At 43.0% G+C, this 18414-nt stretch overlaps 1 protein-coding gene across 1 annotated transcript in view; it reads right to left on the bottom strand.

Annotated features, from left to right (window-relative positions):
- Positions 1-18414, bottom strand: part of TDO2 (tryptophan 2,3-dioxygenase) — a 191029-nt gene that overhangs the window by 17659 nt on the left and 154956 nt on the right. Inside the window, exon 10 of the mRNA XM_086962340.1 lies at positions 2110-2189. Within this exon, the coding sequence (XP_086818466.1) occupies positions 2110-2189 (80 nt within the window). The remainder of the gene's footprint in view (positions 1-2109; positions 2190-18414) is intronic.

The raw sequence follows: 18414 nt of genomic DNA, 5'->3' as shown, positions 1-18414 counted from the left end.
TGGAGTTTTTACGGTTGTGCTAATAATTGTTAAGAATGCTCTGATACATATTTATCTATTGTATGAAAACTTCCCTGAATTTCTTGTGTGGTGAAATTCTGATCAAACAAAAAAAGGTTGCAGATCACTTTGTAAAATGTTTTTTTTGAAAGACTGGCACAAGGTGCCAATCCTCTCCCAAGAATATACTTTCATGGTGGCTGCATTTGGGTGGTTTATCCCAAAAGGGTTTTTTTTCTTTGAAGGCTCATTCTAAAATGAGCCACTATATTGGAGTAACTTGCTACATTGAGCTCTTCACCTGGGCTCTGGTGCTTTCTGCAGCTGTAGTTTTGGCAAATTGAAGATTTGTTGATTTCCAGCAAATTTCCAAGTCAGAAGTAGACTCTTGATCCAAATGAACCATCAACCTTTACCCACAGAGTTTGACTGAGGGGCCTATTACGAGTCTGGTGGTTCTCGGACCGGCAGACTAGTGGTGCCGCAGCGGTGGTCCATCCACCCGAATACATCTCAGACAGTCAGACTGCCTGCTCTGCCAATGAACCGCCATTCCGTGTGGTGTAGGAGTGGCCATAAGAGGCTGCAATATGCTTGTAGGGACCGCCATCGTCCCGCCGAGCATATTACAAGTTTTCTCTTAGCTACGCTTTTCATGGCAGTTCCACTGCCATGAAAAGCCTTGTGGAGAGGAAATAAAGGGGGGCCCCTTGTGCCTCAAACATACGCAGATGCACACAGGGGGCACAACATTTGCCCCCATGTGTGCAAGCACAGAGGTTCCTGCACAGCAGTCCATGCCATGCAGGAACCTCATAGTGCTGTCCCATTTCGGTGCCTCTTTTAATGGTGTCTCCGTCTTCAACAGAGGCACTGCCAAGGGACCTGCCTGGATAGGTACTGTGTAGTCGTAATTGGGCAGGCAGTGTGATTTTCGTCGAAGAGGTGGCACCTTTTTGCCACCTCTCTGAAGAAAACTCCTAATAGGGGGCTTAGAGTGTTTGAGAGCACCTATAGAATAACATTACATTTTGCTTTATAACATGTTTGTGCCATTTTTCTTATTAAATGGTCTCACTTTAAATAACATGGCTTGTAAATATAAGGCTATATTTAAATATGTTTTGGGCTGCATGTTACAGCACTTGTACTACATGTATTTTCCTTGAGGACAGCCTTGTTGCTTAAGCTGGCTAGCATGGTTGATTCTAGTATTCCACAAAGAAACTAGTTTCCAAATCAGCTTTGTGTCTCAGCTTTCCTCAAGACTGTGACCTCTCACCACCAGGTTAACAATTCAATTTGCTACACTCAGTTGCTAGGGTATTGCCAGAAATCTACTCTCGTTATCTAAAGTCAAATGTGGTTGTGCAGATTTAGCTATAAATCAGTGTTGTTCAAACATACGTGCTGGTAAACATTTATTTAACATGGCATGAAAACATTTATTTAACATGGCATGAAAACATTTATTTAACATGGCATGACTTTTCTGAATTTAGAACTTCAGAGGTGAAATGACAAGACGTAAAATTAAGAACTAATGAAAAATATATTTGCTCAAAGGGAAATACTGAGATTAGTCACGAGGGATCATCTTTATTGAGGTTCTTTAGGAAGAAGGAAATGACCAAGATGTTGCGCCGGCGGCGATAGATATTCGGGATATGATGAATAGAGGATTTGTTTAAATGAAATTTAGAAATTGCAACAGAATCAAGTTTACTACCCCATATAGAAAATCAAGGCCATTGTTAAGTAGGAAGAATGAATGTTGCCCATCTCCGCTCTAAAAACACAGGGGTGTGTATGCAATTTTCAGTTCAGCAAAAGCCTACCACGGTTTGTTTTGTAGCAGGAGAGAATCATTTAAATGCACCAGCAGAAACAAGTGTGCCGAAAAGGGTAACACACAGGCAATGACTCCAAAATGCTGTGCAAGCATGACACCAAATAAATAAAATATACATTATGTTATCAACATGGTAGTAATAAGCCCCCAGCTACCAAAACACTATTGGGCTGCTAATGCTCATTACACAATAGGTTTGGGATGTAATATTTCATGATTAATGGAATGGCTTTACAATAAGAGAAAGATAGACTCACATCTCCATTTAGTCAGGAGAGCATCAATGTCCATAAGTGATGTTAGAAGCTGGAATGGAACCTGAAATCTGGGCTCCTCCCTGAAACAAAATGAAAATGGGATGCTTATCATTGTGAAAATGCTGCATTTATGGGGGCAGTGATTTATAATTAGAACAAGTATCGATATGTTTTTCAGTCTACACACATCTTGGAACTGCCCCAAACTGAAGACTTTGTGAAATGCTAATGATATTAGTCTGCATGGGTCAAGATTCTAAGCTTATCACAGTCTCTCTGTAATTGGTCACATTTATTCATAGACAGGCAAATTCTATGCTCATACTGCTTAATACAGAGGATTTCTTCGATTCTGAACTAATCCTTCATGTGTTATATAATGTGTAGGGTGCGCTTTTTAACTCATTTTTATGGAATGTTTCGGCTGTGCTCGGGTTTAAAAAAAGGCTTCCTTAGTTAATACTGGAGCATAGAATTGTACAGGCATCCTTTACCAATCTATCTTACTTTACCAATGACCCATTGGGAAAGGAGCCTTTTATTTCGTTTGAGAGCGGCCACTGTAACATTTTTGCTATGTTTCCCTTTTGGATATTCGCCTAACCTTGATCACACCCCATGCCCATGCGACGGAGTGAGTGCACAAACTGATCTGCATTTCTTGTTCCTTTGTAAATACTATTTAAAATACGTGAAGCGGCTTTTAACCCCATTTTTTAAAAAGTAGAGACCTGTTTGCTTGGATAAAATCTACCAGCGGTTGCTTAATTTGGATAATGAAGAATTGTTTTTTCGCACCAGCACTTTTTTGAAAATTGCCACCCGAGCACGTAATATGATGTCCAACCTCTGACATTTGTATCTCAGTATGAATACCTTGCTAAATGAAATGATGAATTGTTATTGTTCCATCACTACAAACTGTCTAATCTAATTTGATATGGATTTTACTAATATTGCTGTATAATTGCTGTGTTACTGTGCGTTTGTGGATTTTTTGGAATCCGAATAAAGTTAATTTGAACTTGAACTACTCCCAAGTGGACACTGGAGACGACCATAGCAATACCCTCAGCTCTTTGCTGCCTCTTGCTTTACGGGCGTGATGAAAGTCATGAGCAGAATGACACAGGTCACAGCTTCCAAACTTCACAGAGTTCCCGCGGGAGAGAGCCGACTTGAGTGTCTTCAAGTCCTTCTGAGTCTGCCTAGGGCAGTAGTAAATCCCCCCATTTTCCCAGGTACGGGTTAAATCGTTGGTGCTGACACCAGGCTCCTTACCTTCCAGCGAAGAGTTATTTTCCTGGGTACCAGCTCACAGTGAGTGAAGTTAGCTTTGTCACTCACTTCCAAGTACCAGCAATGAATCCTCAAAAAGACAGTGCAAAACCAGTTAAAAGAGGTTGACTGATCTGTATTCCACTTAGAATCCTTTACTGAGCCTTTTTTGGTGTCCCCTAGGACTACCAAGAAGACTAGCTCTCTCGGATTCTCTGTGAGAAACTCATACAGGTCCTCAAGATGTCACCAGCTCTGGTGGGACCTCTCTCACAAAGAGTTTAGCCATCCCAGTTCCTTGGGCTGTTCTATTCCCTCTCACATCTCATACACTGCTGTGAGCTGGCAATCCCCCACAAGTGGTGAAGATTCCAGGTGTTCTACACTTTTAGAGTACTCACAAGTCTTGACTACGATGACCACAAGCGGCATGCAAACTCCACCGCCTCCTTCTCGTTAGTGTCTGCTTCCAGTTCTGGTCCAGTACCCAAGGCATGTAAAGATCTTGCAGGTATACTGTACAGCTTCAACCTCAGGCACCATCAGATATAGCATTGTTAGCTGAGGCGTATGGAATGTCCCTACTCTCAGACTCATCCCCATTCACTGCCTAGTTTATTACAGGTTACAGACTTGGGGCCAAAACTCTGTAACGCGGCTGGTCAGTACCAAACTTTTCGAAATATCAGATCTTTTAACTGAAAATATACGATGCCTCCCTTGGTGGGAACTGTGCTGCTTTCGCTCACACTGGTTTCATTAGCCATCTACCAGACCCTTTAGTCGAGCAGGGCTGAGCTACAGATCTTTTCTCCTTCATCATCTGATATTGGGCCTTTTGAATCTATGCTGCAGTGCTAGACCTAGCCTTCTTCCTACAAGTTTATTTGCCTTCTACTATCTGTCTTCGTGCTACAAGTCGTGACTCAGCCAAAGGAAACATACTTGACTCTCTCTGTAGCGCTCTCAGAACTGCAGAAAGGAGCTTTGCGTGCATGCAGTACATACAGTACATTTACATACAACTACAAGCACTCGTATGATGAATCTTCCAATGACTCTTCATGTCCTATAGGAAACACATGCAATGACAAGCTGGTTTCAACAAGCAGATTGAAAATATCAGCAGAGGTATGGCAGAGAATAATAAGCTGAACCATAGAAAAGTGCAGATTTTCCTGCACTTGTCCTTATGAGAATAACAACAAAATCTTGGGGTGTGCAAAGAAGGGCAATCTAAATCATTCCTTTGCTCTCCAAATAGTTCATTTTCAGAGACATATATTTTTCCCCTTACTTAAAGCAGCGTTGTCCAAGCCAGGGTTCCATTACGTTTTATATAAATGTATCTTATGTGAATACCTGGAGGTACCTAATCCTTCTTGTCCTACACTGGTTATTATTTGTTTAAAAATGTCCTCCCCTCCTTTCCAAGGGCAGGACTGATGATATTATCCTGATGAGATGTAATACAGGTAGGCATATATGTAATGTAAAGCATGGATATGTTAATATGTGGGTTAAAGGGGTCCAGGCAGACATCAGAAACTGACGACAGACAACTTTAGAGGAACATTAGCAGCCAATGGAGGTGGGTATACCACAGGCCAGGCTCGATTACTTAGTTATCTACTGCTCAGTTCAGGCCCCTCCTCCTCCTAGTGACTGACCGTCACACACAGATCTGCTCCCACTCACACTCCCCCACCACACTCCACATGCTAGTTACCAGCTGTGCTGCTAGTGCTGGAATGTTCACTCAAGACATCTAATAGTCAAGTCCACTCCTCCATACCGATTGCCCTGCCTGATCTGAGGCAGTCTGCCTGTCACTGTCCCGCCTTCCCAGAACCCCATCTCGGCCCTCACCGATCACCCTGGAAGGGCTACAGGCATGCATGGCCCAAGTGCCTTGCCACAGGAGGAGGGACACATGGCTTGAGGAGTCCAGGAGGTATTGTGAATTTGAGGTCTGGGGTGTGGCTGTTGTTTCCACAGACCTAAGGTGTGGTCACTGCTAAGCTCCAGAAGCAAAAACAGTCCCAGGCCCACAGCTATGGAAATACATCCATATGTGAACAGTTTTTTTTTTATTTTGCCTACGACAGCATGCCAGGAGTCACAGCTGTCTGCATACCTGGACTGTGTCCTCTTAAAAAGACAGCAGCTGTGGTGGACATATTCTCCCTCACATACCAGGACCAAGACAAAACCTAGTAATATAGAGGAAATGGGTCTAAGATCAGCAAGCATGGGAAAGCTAATACATCTGACTTGAATGTAGTAACTGTGTGTGCCCTACCAAATTAAAGTCAGACCTACTGCTTCGGCAAAGTTTGGCTGCTGGTGCACTGAAATATGGGAAACAACAATATATGACCATTAAAACAAATAACACTTTCACCTAAAACAAGCCAGATATCCTGGCTTTGCCAAAGCTTGTACATTCAAAGTTTTTTTTCTAATGGTATCTTAAAATATATGCTTGAGCATGAACAAGTATGACATTGCTTTCTGTTCAATCCAAATCACAACAAAGGCATGCCATTTTCTTCATCTTAGTGGCAACATTTTGATGCAGTCTTTTTGTATTTTCTGCTTATGTAAGTAACCCCTTTGCATTTGATAAATTTGAATATTAAGGTATAGGAGTCCACATTGTTAAATATAATCGAGTGCAGCACTTAGTGTTGATTGAACATCTACAATATAACATGTACCTTATTGTAGTTCGACAGTGCATCAATTATTCATATATATGCATTAATATGATTTATAATATGTGATAGAATTTAGTGAAGGTGCAAATTAATATGCTAATTCTTGAATTATACACTTTTATTACATGGTCCTCTTTTCAAAACACTCAGAAAAGTGTATGCATGCCTGGTGTAGTTAGGCGGAGAGGAATTTCCCGCTTACTTTCTTTGAGATTGGTTTGTGCAGCTGAGCGAAGGCCATCAGCCACTCTGAGCCAGCATGACCTGCTGTGCTCGGGGACGCCATAACTGAAACAGAGAGCTCCTACAGAACAACTGGCTTTATGTTAAGCTAACATATGCAGGCTAGAGATCAGCTACATAAACTCAGAAAGGCACCTTTGATGCTAGGGAAGCTTAGTTAGGGGCTAGACGATTGGACTAGGTTATCATAGACTTGTCCCATCATTCAAAGGAATGAATTACTGAAATACCATTCCAATAATGAAATTTGTAATAAAATATTTTTGTTTTTATTATCCCCCAGGACCACTATTGGGTTTATTTGTATAGTTACATCAATGCATATCTACTGCAATACATTAGGACATTCATTGTAATAAGTCTTTAAAACATGTAGCGTGGAGTTTGGTATGGGACCATCCATGGTGAAAAGAGTTTCTGAATTTACTAATGCAACAAATAATCCTGTGTCTCACAGGACTTATTGTTGCCCTGATCCAATGGCATAGCAAGAGGGCGGGGGTGGCATGAGTATTGGGGCTGTGGCCTCCCATCACTCTTACCTGTAGTCTCTGGGTGGGCACCCATGCTCTTCAATTGTTCACAGCAGTCTCATGTAATGCATAGGTGGTCCTTGGGTTACAATCTACCAGATTCCCTGTCTCAAACTGGTAAATTGGTTTGAGTCTGTGCTTTGGTCAGAGAGTCTATGGGTTCTAAAACTGTTCTGAAATTTGCAAACGTAAAAAAAGTATCATTTTCACATTTGGGGCTTATTTACAAGCTGCTTGAGCCACATTTGCGCCATTTTTAACATGGGAAAAGTGACGTACAGGTGGCGCAAGGGGCTATTAAATAAGGCCCGTGGATTGGAATTTTATTTGCAGTGCTGTTTGCACTGTGAGCAAATAAAAATCTTGCCATTGTAACATATCAAACCTCCTTTCCTACAAAGTGTACAAGAGGGGAATTTTAATTCAAAAGCTAGAATAGCGGAGAGCAGATTGTCTTTAAATAAAATATGAATTTTTACATTAACAGATCATTTTTAACACTGTAAAATAATGGGAACTACAGTTAAAAATTCAAGGTATGAGGTCAGCATTTACTATTAATTGTACCGTCTAACACATTAGTAAATTATAGATATCTATGCATTTGTAGCAACTCTACTTTTTGGATAATGTTCTCCTTAAATCTGGGGCACAGCAGACACTAAGACGTCTCACTTTGAATTTAGAGCCTGATAATGTGCACAGTGAACTAAAGGACCCTAGGTTCTGAATACCAGCATATTGTACCAGTGGAAAACCATGATTCATGGCAAAAATACAGTAGGGAATACTGTATTATGAAAACCATGTGGTGAAGGTTTTATTACCATTACCAAAGAAGAAAGTGACATTATTTAACCAGAATAGCATTTTCCATGCACAGCCTGTTTTTCAAATTTGAGTCTTTTGCTCTCTTTTTTGGTTTCATTTGCTTCATTTGTGATGCATGTGCGACAGCTGGAAACAGAGGATTATGGGCATGTGATGCAAACATGCAAAGGAGATTAAATGGCCTTACAACATGATGGTCATCTGAAGTCTTGCCAGATGTTGATCTTGCAAGAATTTAGGCTTCCATCTTTGAATAAAGCTGCCCTAGTCTATAAAGGGGCAATCCAACAAGGCTGCCATCTTAAGCTCAGGTTTGCTCCAAGTCCTAACACAAGCATTGGCATAGCCAATAGATCCCGCCTTTGGGACCTTATAAGTGTTTAGCCATGTAACAGTTGATGTTGTTGCACAAAGGATATTGTGCTGGATAACTAAACACTTCGAAGATCCCAAAGACGAGACCTATTGGCTATGCCAATGCTTGTTTTAGGGGTGACTGGCCATCAACCTCTTTGGCTCGAGGCTTGAGACTATTGAGGTTCCGTAAATTCTGAACCCGTTTCATAAAGGTCATGGTTTCGTTACGAATTTGATGGTAGCGAACCGTAACTAGTGAGTGCGGCAAGTACGAGTGTTTTCGCCATGTTAGACCGATGGATTCACTGTGTATTTAGGGATTTCGTTCTGAACCCTTGGGTTCCATTTTGTGTATTGCAGCCATTTTATGGTTGCCCTCACATAGGCCGATGACTACGGCCGAACGAGTCTTTAGTACATGTACACGTTAGCTGACTTCTAAATGACCTGAGTGAACTGACGCCGTTGCCTGAAGCTGACCTTGTTAAGCCAGTTCCTTGCCCGGTAGCTGATCGAGATTAAAGATCAGAGCACAGGAGATTGTAAAGTTTGGTATGCACACACACACACCCCTTATCCTACTTCTCATCTGTTTCTGTTTCTTCTTTTATGGTCTATTTTATGATATGGGTTATGGTCTTTTATTATTGGTTTGTCTGGCCTGTTCGAGAAAGAATGTTGGGCTTTCCCGTGTATTTAATGGTGGGCTGGACAACTGAAAAGTGGGTTTGTCGTTATGCGATACCTTTTGCAAAGTTACCTATGATTGGACAAATTGTAACTAGTGGGTGTTTGTCCGGAATGTGATTTTTAGCATAAAAGATGATGTCTCACTCTACAAAAATTGAGCAGTCTCTGACGAACCTACTTGTGTCGTACTTCGTAGACTTCTGTTCCTGGTTGCAGCCAATAAATTTGATCTTTGACGTCACCGAGAAGTATCCCTTGTCTCTGTATTCTAAGACAGGTGAACCCGAAGACTTTGGGCGTGCCCCTGGCGCCGCTGGGTTCTAAAACCCGGTTCTTCAGTTGGCGCCCAACGTGTGGCGACTTCAGTGGTACTGGTCCAAGCCTGAAGATCGTGAGGATCTTCGTGAGGAAATTCTGGAAGAGGGCCCCCACTTCATCGACCCCTGCATGTCGAACGTGGACTGAAGGTTTTTGCTGCAAGGCTTCCCGCTTTCCGACGGCTACGAAGGACTGCTGCCCTGACTGTCGCCCTGTCTTGCACCCTTCGTGACGATTTGTAAAGCGAGACGATAGACGGGTCTTCTGGTGACGTGATTGATACTTCAGTTAAGTATGAGTGGGTCGCTCCCAGTCCTTAGTTTTGGGTTTCCTTTGGATCTTTGATTTGGTACTTGCAAACGCCAAAGCCGAGGGACTAGTATATTTGCGAGACTATCGTTTTTGGTAATCCCTTGAAGTTTGAAGCTAGATAAGTGAGCAAAGATGCGTGGTCTTAGCAGAATTAGGAATTTGTTTTGTTGTAGTTGTAACAGGGATTCCCGATTGGAGGACTCGTGTCCGATACCTCCGGTTGGAACTCCGACTTATGAGCTCTATTCTAAACATGGCATGGGCCCCATTACGTTTAATGAAGTATGGGTCCCATACACTAGGAAAGACGGTGTCTTAAAATGGCCACAACATGGTAGCTATGACACAGAGATTTTAGATAATTTGGAAGTTAAACTATTTAAGAAGAAAGCCCGGCCGGCGATGTTTGACTCTTTCCGCCTTTGGCGTAAGGAGGCCAAACAGAGAGCAATTAAACAAGCTAAAAGAGATAAAAGAGAGAAGGGTATATCGATAATGCAAGCTGCTAGGCAGTTTAAAGATAATGAAAAAGATCAAGTGAGTAAAGAGTTGCATAGGCAACATAAAATGGCCATCGATAAATGCTATCCAGCTTTATCACCTCTTCTACAAGTTGCAACGAAGGACCCTGAAAAGGATCCTTTGATGTCACATTTGTTGAGTTCACCACCTCCTTATGTGCTGAGTGCTACGGCACCTCCGCAACTTCTAGCTGTTCAGCCTCCTGTTGTTGCTCAGCCGCCAGCTCCTCTTCAGCTGGTTCCTCCTCCTCTGGCGCAGCCTTCTCTATGGCCGCCAACTCCTACGACTTTTTCTCCTGTACTTGCTACTTCTTCTGTTACTACTCCTACGTTTGTTTCATCTCAGTCTGCTTTGTCTCCTGTCCTTCTGACAACTTCTCCTTCTGTTCGGCAGAGAATGACTAGTACTGTTACTGGTCTTTTGTCTCCTTTCTTTGGGTCATTGAATGTGATCCCTGTTTCAGCGCTTAAACAATTACGTAGCCAGTTTCCTGGTCCCAAAGAGCGGGCAGTGTTAGATCATTTGGATCGTAAATGGGTTACTAATTCTTTGAGATATGATTTAGAGTCGGTTATGGATGTCTTCCGTCAATGGGAAGCACTGAAGCAGAGATATGTCTTCGATATCAAGTGTACTTTCCTCCGTGAGGAATGGGAAGATAGTGATTTGGGTCAGACCCCATTGGAGTTGTTTAATGTACAGTCCGAGTTTGCGAAAGGGACGATAGTGGGTTCCGATGTTGAGAAAGCAGTTGCTATGTTGCTTGCGTTTAGGAGTGTGTTTCCTTCTCAGTCGTTGTTTGAGCCTGATCCTTCAGTTAGGAGAAAAGTGAGACAGTATCCAATGAGAGAAGTTCCTCCGGTATGGAAGGAGGCAGTTCAGGGCAATGTCGCTAATGCTATTCAAGCTGTACCGGCTCATTTTCAGCGTGTCTGAGTACATGTTCCGTGGAAGAGAGCTGAAGTTTGGCCCTTAAGCAGACTCTACCTGACCCCCGAAAGAATCCTGCAGGGTATTACAAAGAGTTGTCACAGACAGCTGACGCGTGCATTATGAATTTAGCCGATATAGACATGTTGTTTGGTAATGTGTTCCTCAACCTTTGGGGGGAAAGATTCGTCATGTGGATCATGCGCAAGAGTTAGGTGATACATGGGCTAACATTACAGCTGCGGATGGTCTTCAAGGTGGAGGGGCTAAACCTGAGGCTTTAGTTGCGGAACTCCCTGGTAGGATTATTAATTATATGAAGACTCTAATGCCTGCTATGCGAGTGAATTGGGATAAGTTGTCTGCATGTAAGCAGAAGAAAGATGAGAGTGTGTCTGATTTCTTCACTAGGTTTGAAGAGACGTTTATCGCTCACAGTGGTCAAGATATGAGTACAGAAGGTGGCCAAAGGTTATTTGTAGATAAGTTTGTTCATAATTTGCTTCCTGAGTTGTGCAATAAGTTGAAGGATTCAGAGAGTTCATGGGCTGTTTCTTCGTCGGCCCAGATATTGGCTACTGAACAATATTAGGAGAATAGAGATAAGGATGAGAAAGAGAAAGCAGAGAAGAAGACTAAAGATTTAAAGACGAAGGTTCTTTTGCAACAGGCGTTTCCGCCTCGTTATAATCAGCGTGAGTTTCAGCAACTTCAGCAGTTTCAGAGAGGATCGCAAATGCCCGAGTCTTTTCAGCAGCGTGTTCCTGTAGGCCCCAATCAGTGCGCGTATTGTAAGAAAGAAGGCCACTTCAAGAATAGTTGTCCGGTTCTGTTACAGCGTACGAATGGTGTGTCTGGTGTGAGAGGTCGAGGTGTTCAGCAAGCTCCTAGAGGTAGAGGACGTGGTGTGTTCCCCCAGAATGCACGTTCCTTTTCTCCACAGAATTCTATGAATTGTTTTGATCAACAGAATGTTGCGTCTGGTCAGTCGACTCAGTATTATGCTGATGATTACTATGTTGAGAGTGAGAATGCTAACGGTGATGATTGCTAGGACAGCCATAGACAAAGAGAAGGAGTAGTGTCAGTTCCAGTAGATCAGAGTGGACCTTATGTTGAAGTGATTACATCAGGTGTGTCAGAGCCTTTTCTGTTGGATACTGGTGCGGCGAAGAGTTCTATCATGCACTCTAAACTCCCTGGTGCACCTTTGTCTGGCTTGACGAATGTTTCGGTAGGTTTTTCTGGCGCCCAAGTTCGTAATCCAGTTTCTAGTCCTTTGTCTCTTTCTGTTGGACCTTGTGAATTGGAAGCACCCCTCATTCTAACGACAGGTTGTGGTGAGAATCCGTTGGAATTGGATTTGTTGAAGAGATTGTATGTGACATTGCATTGTTCTCCTTCAGGAGTACAGCTTACATTGGGTAAGAGAGTGATCTCTCCGATGTATTTGTCTAAAGATCGGCTTCCATTGGAATTGCGTTCTCTCCCTGATACTCTTTGGGCAACTGGTCCTAACGACGTGGGTGTTTTGGAGATTCCACCCTATGTTGTGACTCTGAAAGCGAATACTAGATTGCCACGTATTCCCCAATATAGGATTTCTAGTGATGGTGAAAGAGCGCTTTTAGCGATCATCTATGATCTGATTGAGAAAGATGTGATCGAGGAAACGAGAGGTAATGTGTGCAATAGTTCTGTTTTGCCTGTCTTGAAACATACTGATTCTTCTCAGCCGCCTGTGTATAGGTTTGTGATCGATCTTTGCGAAGTGAACAAGATTGTTGTGCCACAGTTTCCTGTTGTTCCAGATATTAATGCTTTGTTGACTATGATTCCTGCTTCAGCTGCCTGGTTTTCGGTGATTGATCTGAAGAATGCTTTCTTCAGCATCCCGATTGCCGAGGAGAGTAGAGATATTTTTGTCTTCTCTTTAAGAGGCCGAAGCTTCCGGTTTAAGCGCGCTCCTCAAGGCTATTGTGAAAGTCCATCCATCTATAGTCAGGCTTTGAAATCACAGCTTGATATGATTGTTTTACCTAATGGTGCTGCTCTTATTCAGTATGTAGACGATCTGTTAGTTGCTGCTGATGATGAGGAGATTTGTAAAGAAGCTACTCTTTCTTTGTTACGACATTTGTCTGACCTTCATCATAAAGTGTCACCATCGAAGTTACAGTATTGTCGACAAGAAGTGACCTACTTAGGTCATCTCTTATTGAAGGAGGGAAGAAGGTTGACCCCAGAACGAATTCAAGCGATTGCGAAAACGGAATGTGCCGACTACACAGAGAGAAGTGCGTGCTTTCTTGGGTATTACTTCGTACTGTAGGCAATGGATTACAAATTTTTCGCTACTTGCGAAACCTCTGTTAGCACTTACTCTTAAAGATACTCCGAATCCTCTTCCTTGGTCTGACAAATGTCAGAAGAGTTTTTCTGAATTGCGTGATGCATTGTGTTCGGCTCCTGTGTTGGGTACTCCCGACTACAGTAAGCCTTTTACACTCTATGTTCACGAGAGAGAGGGATGTGCATTGTCAGTCCTGACACAGCAATTTGGTGATAAACAGCGTCCATGTGCGTATTTCTCGTCGACTTTGGATCCGGTAGCTAGAGTATTGCCAAGTTGTTTGAGAGCTACAGCGGCAGCTGCTGTTTCTATTCGACAGTCTGCTGGTTTGGTAATGGATAATACATTGATTGTGATGGTTCCACATGCAGTGGATACTTTATTAAACAGGACAAAAACACAGCACTTGACTAGTGCTCGATTGTCAGGTTAGAAGTTGACACTTTTGGCGAGTCATGTGCATATAAAGCGAAGCAACACGTTGAATCCAGCTACGTTGTTGCTGATTTCCGTGAAGACAGATGTTCAGGAACAGCATGATTGCTTTCTTAGGACAGAGGAAGAAACGAAGGGTAGAATCGATTTGAAAGATACTCCTCTTGTGAAGTCTGATGTTACCTTATGGGTAGATGGTTCATGCTTTAAGCTTCTGAATGGTTATACGACTGCAGCATATGCGGTTACGACTTTGCATATGATTGTTGAAGCTGCACGTATCCCACAAAATTCAGCTCAAGCAGCAGAGTTGATTGCACTGACGAGAGCGTGTGTGTTGTCGAAAGGAAAGAGAGTGACTGTGTATACTGATAGCCAGTATGCGTTTGGTGTTGCCCATAGCTTCGGGCGTTTGTGGAAAGAGCGTGGATTTCTTACTTCGCATGGTACGAAGATTCAGCATGTTCAGTTGGTGAATGAGGTTCTTGAGTCACTTACGTTGCTGATGCAAGTTGCGATCGTGAAATGCAGTGCACATAAGAAGGTTACCGATGACGTTGGTCGTGGTAATGCGTTTGCGGATGAAGTTGCGAAAGAAGCGGCAAAAGACGTGACAAGTCGAATGTATGTTGCGGGTCCAGCGAGATGGGTTCTTGATAGAGGAATGTGTGAGGATACAATAGAGAGTGTGAAGTCAATTCAGGCTGAAGCTACAGAGAGAGAATTGAGTGTATGGAGAGAGAGTACGGGAAAATTGGATTCGATTGGTTGTTGGATTGAGTTGTCGGAACATCGCCGATGGTTGTTACCTGATGTGTATGTGCTTGCAGTGGTTACGATGGCGCATGGAATGGCTCACATTAGTGCGAAAGGGATTTGTAAGTTGTTGGCTCCAGTATGGCAGAATGCTGGAATTCCTAAGTGTGCGGAGAATCTGGTCAAGAATTGCATGGTTTGTCTGATGTATAATTTTGGCAAGGGAACTCCAACTCCAGCTGGTCACTTTGCGCCTCCGACGTATCCGTTCGAGGCGCTGCAATTGGATTTTATACACATGGAGAGATGTAATATTTTAAAATACGTCCTTGTAGTTTTTTGTGCCTTTTCGAGATGGGTAGAGGCATACCCCCTGAAAGATAATACTGCCTTGTCCACAGCCAAAGCCCAACTCAAGGAATTTTTCCCTAGATTTGGATTGCCAAGGATGGTGTGGAGTGATAACGGAAGTGAATTTGTGGGTCAAGTCATGAAGAGAGTGTGTGAAGGTTTGGGCATTAGGCAGAAATTCCATGCTGCAAATCATCCCCAATCAGCTGGTTTAGTCGAATGCTATAACGGCACTCTGAAGCTGAAGTTAGCCAAGATTCAGGCGAGCTCTGGTCTTCAATGGCCCGATGCTTTGCCATTGGCACTTTTGTCAACTAGAACTACAGTGCATTCCCGAATTGGCCTTAGTCCTTACGCGATCGTACTTGGCCGTCTGGCAAACGTATGGGGAGTGCCGAGGCCAACAAAGTTTAGTGAGATTGAACATCCTGTGCTGATTGACTATTTGTATGATTTGACGGCTAAATTGCGTGTCTTACACCAACAGGTTTACGATACACTTCCACAAGCATCTGAAGATCCAGGACACGCCATTGACCCTGGTTCATGGGTGCTCGTACGCAACTTTCAGAAGACAAAGAACGATCAGCCCCGCTGGACTGGACCATTCCAGGTCCTTCTGTCGATGCGTACCGCAGTGAGCGTTCATGGCAAGAAGAACTGGATCCACTGCGTACATTGTAAGAGGGTATCTTTACCTCTGCCGTACGACCAGTGGGTCTAGGAGGGTGTTGGTGATTCAGAGACTGAGACATGGCCAAGATTCGTTCCATTCAGTGATGCACGTTTGATTGGGACAAGCTCTGAGCGTGAGGACGACGATATTTTGCAAGCAGCTGTGTCTCCTTCTTTGAGACTGGACACTACTAAGCCTGAGTTGTTGTTTCGAGATCAGACATTGCCTGGTAAAGACTGCTATAATTTGTGGCAAAGAAACAATGGACATATAAAGTAATTTCCTTTTTGCTTTTGAAAACTACGCTCTCTCATCCAAAAAGCTGTTTTGACCTATTTTTCTTTTTTGAACCGCCATCCGGGTTCAGCTGTAGGGTTGCGGTATAAAGACTTGGAGTGTTCAGCCGTGTATACACAAGGTCGACGGTTCTGGTTTGTTCTAGGGCGTTCCCTAGACTTACAGACGTACACCTGAGCGAAGAGAACCACCTGCCGTGAACAGCACGGTTAGAGGATGGAGTTTTTTGAGATCGAGAGAGCTGTTGTAGAAATGAACTTTAAGACGAGACTGTGTAAACTAATGAGTAGCAAATGTTTTTTGATAACGTGTCTTTTATTGTCACTTAGCATGACGATGTTTTTGGTGGGATATCTTGTTCTTTCTTTCCAAGTGATGTTTGCACCCACCACACAACCTATGTATTTTCCTACTACTACTTCTTTGCATTCTTTTCATCCTTTGCCTGAAAATGAATCAATTAGAAGATCAGAGTTCGTTAATAATTCCTTTGTGCAACTTCTGCATCAGCATCAGTTAGTAGTGAACACCACTAATTGCTGGGTGTGTGGTCTTATGCCTCATACTACGGATAAGGTTATTCCTTATTTGGTTCTGCCATTTAGCTATAATGGATCTGTATGGGCATATAGGACGATGTTTATTTATGCCCATGAAGTTTACCCCCTGCGTTCTATGAAAGATAGTCCAAGTAATAGTGCTCTAGTGAAGGGAATAGTGGATATGATTAGAGGTATCGATTCCTATGAGACTATTCCTGAAAATGAGACCCTAGCTTATATTGGATGGAACGTGACTGGATATGGTGTTAGTCTGAGTCGAAAAAAAAGCGAGGGAAAATGTAATCTCCGATTTGGATCTCACCCCATCGTGGTCATTTTTGTCTGCAACGTAGTGGCAAGAATCCGAGAGCTCAGTTAGGGAAGAGTGTTTGTACTGAGACGTATGTTTTTGCATCCCAGACTTCCCCACCATTTTTAGCAGCTAAGGGTACGTATTTTGTCTACTATGATAGAGCATATACATGGTTGCCCCCTGATTTTTCGGGGACATGTTATGTTTCGTATCTGTTGCCCCCTAGGTATACTGCAGCCGCGGATTACCACAGAACAAGAGTAGTCAGAGGTGTCTTCAGTAAGGAAGATACTGCAGGACAAGAATTGGAAAATTTTCTTAAGGGTTTCCTGCTGTTTTGGGGACCTATGGTTAATAGTAGGAACATACGGCAATTGACGAGAGTAGTAATTTGACTACTGAGCTCCAATCGGATCGTCTTATGACGTTGCAGAATCGTGTTGCGTTAGACGACATACTTGCAGATAGAGGAGGGGTATGTAAATTGATTCAATCGAGCTGCTGCGATTTTATTCCAGACAATGCTCCTACAGTGTACCAGGCCATTTCCAAGCTACATAAGATCTCTGAGTCTGTACATATGGACGAAGGAGATTGGTCGTTGATGGGATGGTTTTGGGAATCGTTATCCACCTGGGGATGGAAGATTCTCATGATCATTGGGATGGCTTTAGCTATTCTTTTCCTGTTCTGTCTTTGTGTACAGAGTGCTCCTGCTATATGTGGCCTTTGTGCTACTACGTGTGCAAGGAGACCTGTCTCGAGAGAGTTACTAAGTAATAGGATTATGCTCCAGCAACATCTTGATGATCTGATGAATATAGACCTGGATTCAGATTAACGTGAGTTTAGGTTATTGCCTATGTAAGGGCAAAAGGAGGGTATGAGGTTCCGTGAATTCTGAACCCGTTTCATAAAGGTCATGGTTTCGTTACGAATTTGATAGTAGCGAACCGTAACTAGTGAGTGCGGCAAGTACGAGTGTTTTCGCCGTGTTAGACCGATAGATTCACTGTGTATTTAGAGATTTCGTTCTGAACCCTTGGGTTCCATTTTGTGTATGGCAGCCATTTTATGGTTGCCCTCACACAGGCCGATGACTACGGCCGAACGAGTCTTTAGTACACGTTCACGTTAGCTGACTTCTGAATGACCTGAGTGAATTGACCCCGTTGCCTGAAGTTGACCTTGTTAAGCCAGTTCCTTGCCCGGTAGCTGATCGAGATTAAGGATCAGAGCACAGGAGATTGTAAAGTTTGGTATGCACACACACACCCCTTATCCTACTTCTCATCTGTTTCTGTTTCTTCTTTTATGGTCTATTTTATGATATGGGTTGTGGTGTTTTATTATTGGTTTGTCCTGCCTGTTCGAGAAAGAATGTTGGGCTTTCCCATGTAATTAATGGTGGGCTGGACAACTGAAAAAAGGGTTTGTCCTAATGCGATACCTTTTGAAAAGTTACCTATGATTGGACAAATTGTAACTAGTGGGTGTTTGTCCGGAATGTGATTTTTAGCATAAAAGATGATGTCTCGCTCTACAAAAACTTGAGCAGTCTCTGACGAACCTACTTGTGTCGTACTTCTGTTCCTGGTTGTAGCCAATAAATTTGATCTTTGACGTCACCGAGAAGTATCCCGTGTCTCTGTATTCTAAGACAGGTGAACCCGAAGACTTTGGGCGTGCCCCTGGCGCCGCTGGGTTCTAAAACCCGGTTCTTCACTATGGCAACTTTATTGAGAACCTCAGGTTAACAGCAATTTGGTTGTATGGAGCATAAAAGAAATTCGTCTCAATTTAGACAAAATCCCTGTTTCTGAAGGAACTTGTTAATGTGTTAATGGG

Source organism: Lissotriton vulgaris, chromosome 3_1, assembly GCF_964263255.1.
Source record: "Lissotriton vulgaris chromosome 3_1, aLisVul1.2, whole genome shotgun sequence".
Lineage (NCBI taxonomy): Eukaryota > Metazoa > Chordata > Amphibia > Caudata > Salamandridae > Lissotriton > Lissotriton vulgaris.
The sequence above is the reverse complement of the archived record's forward strand: the minus strand, read 5'-3'. Positions and strand labels throughout refer to the sequence as shown.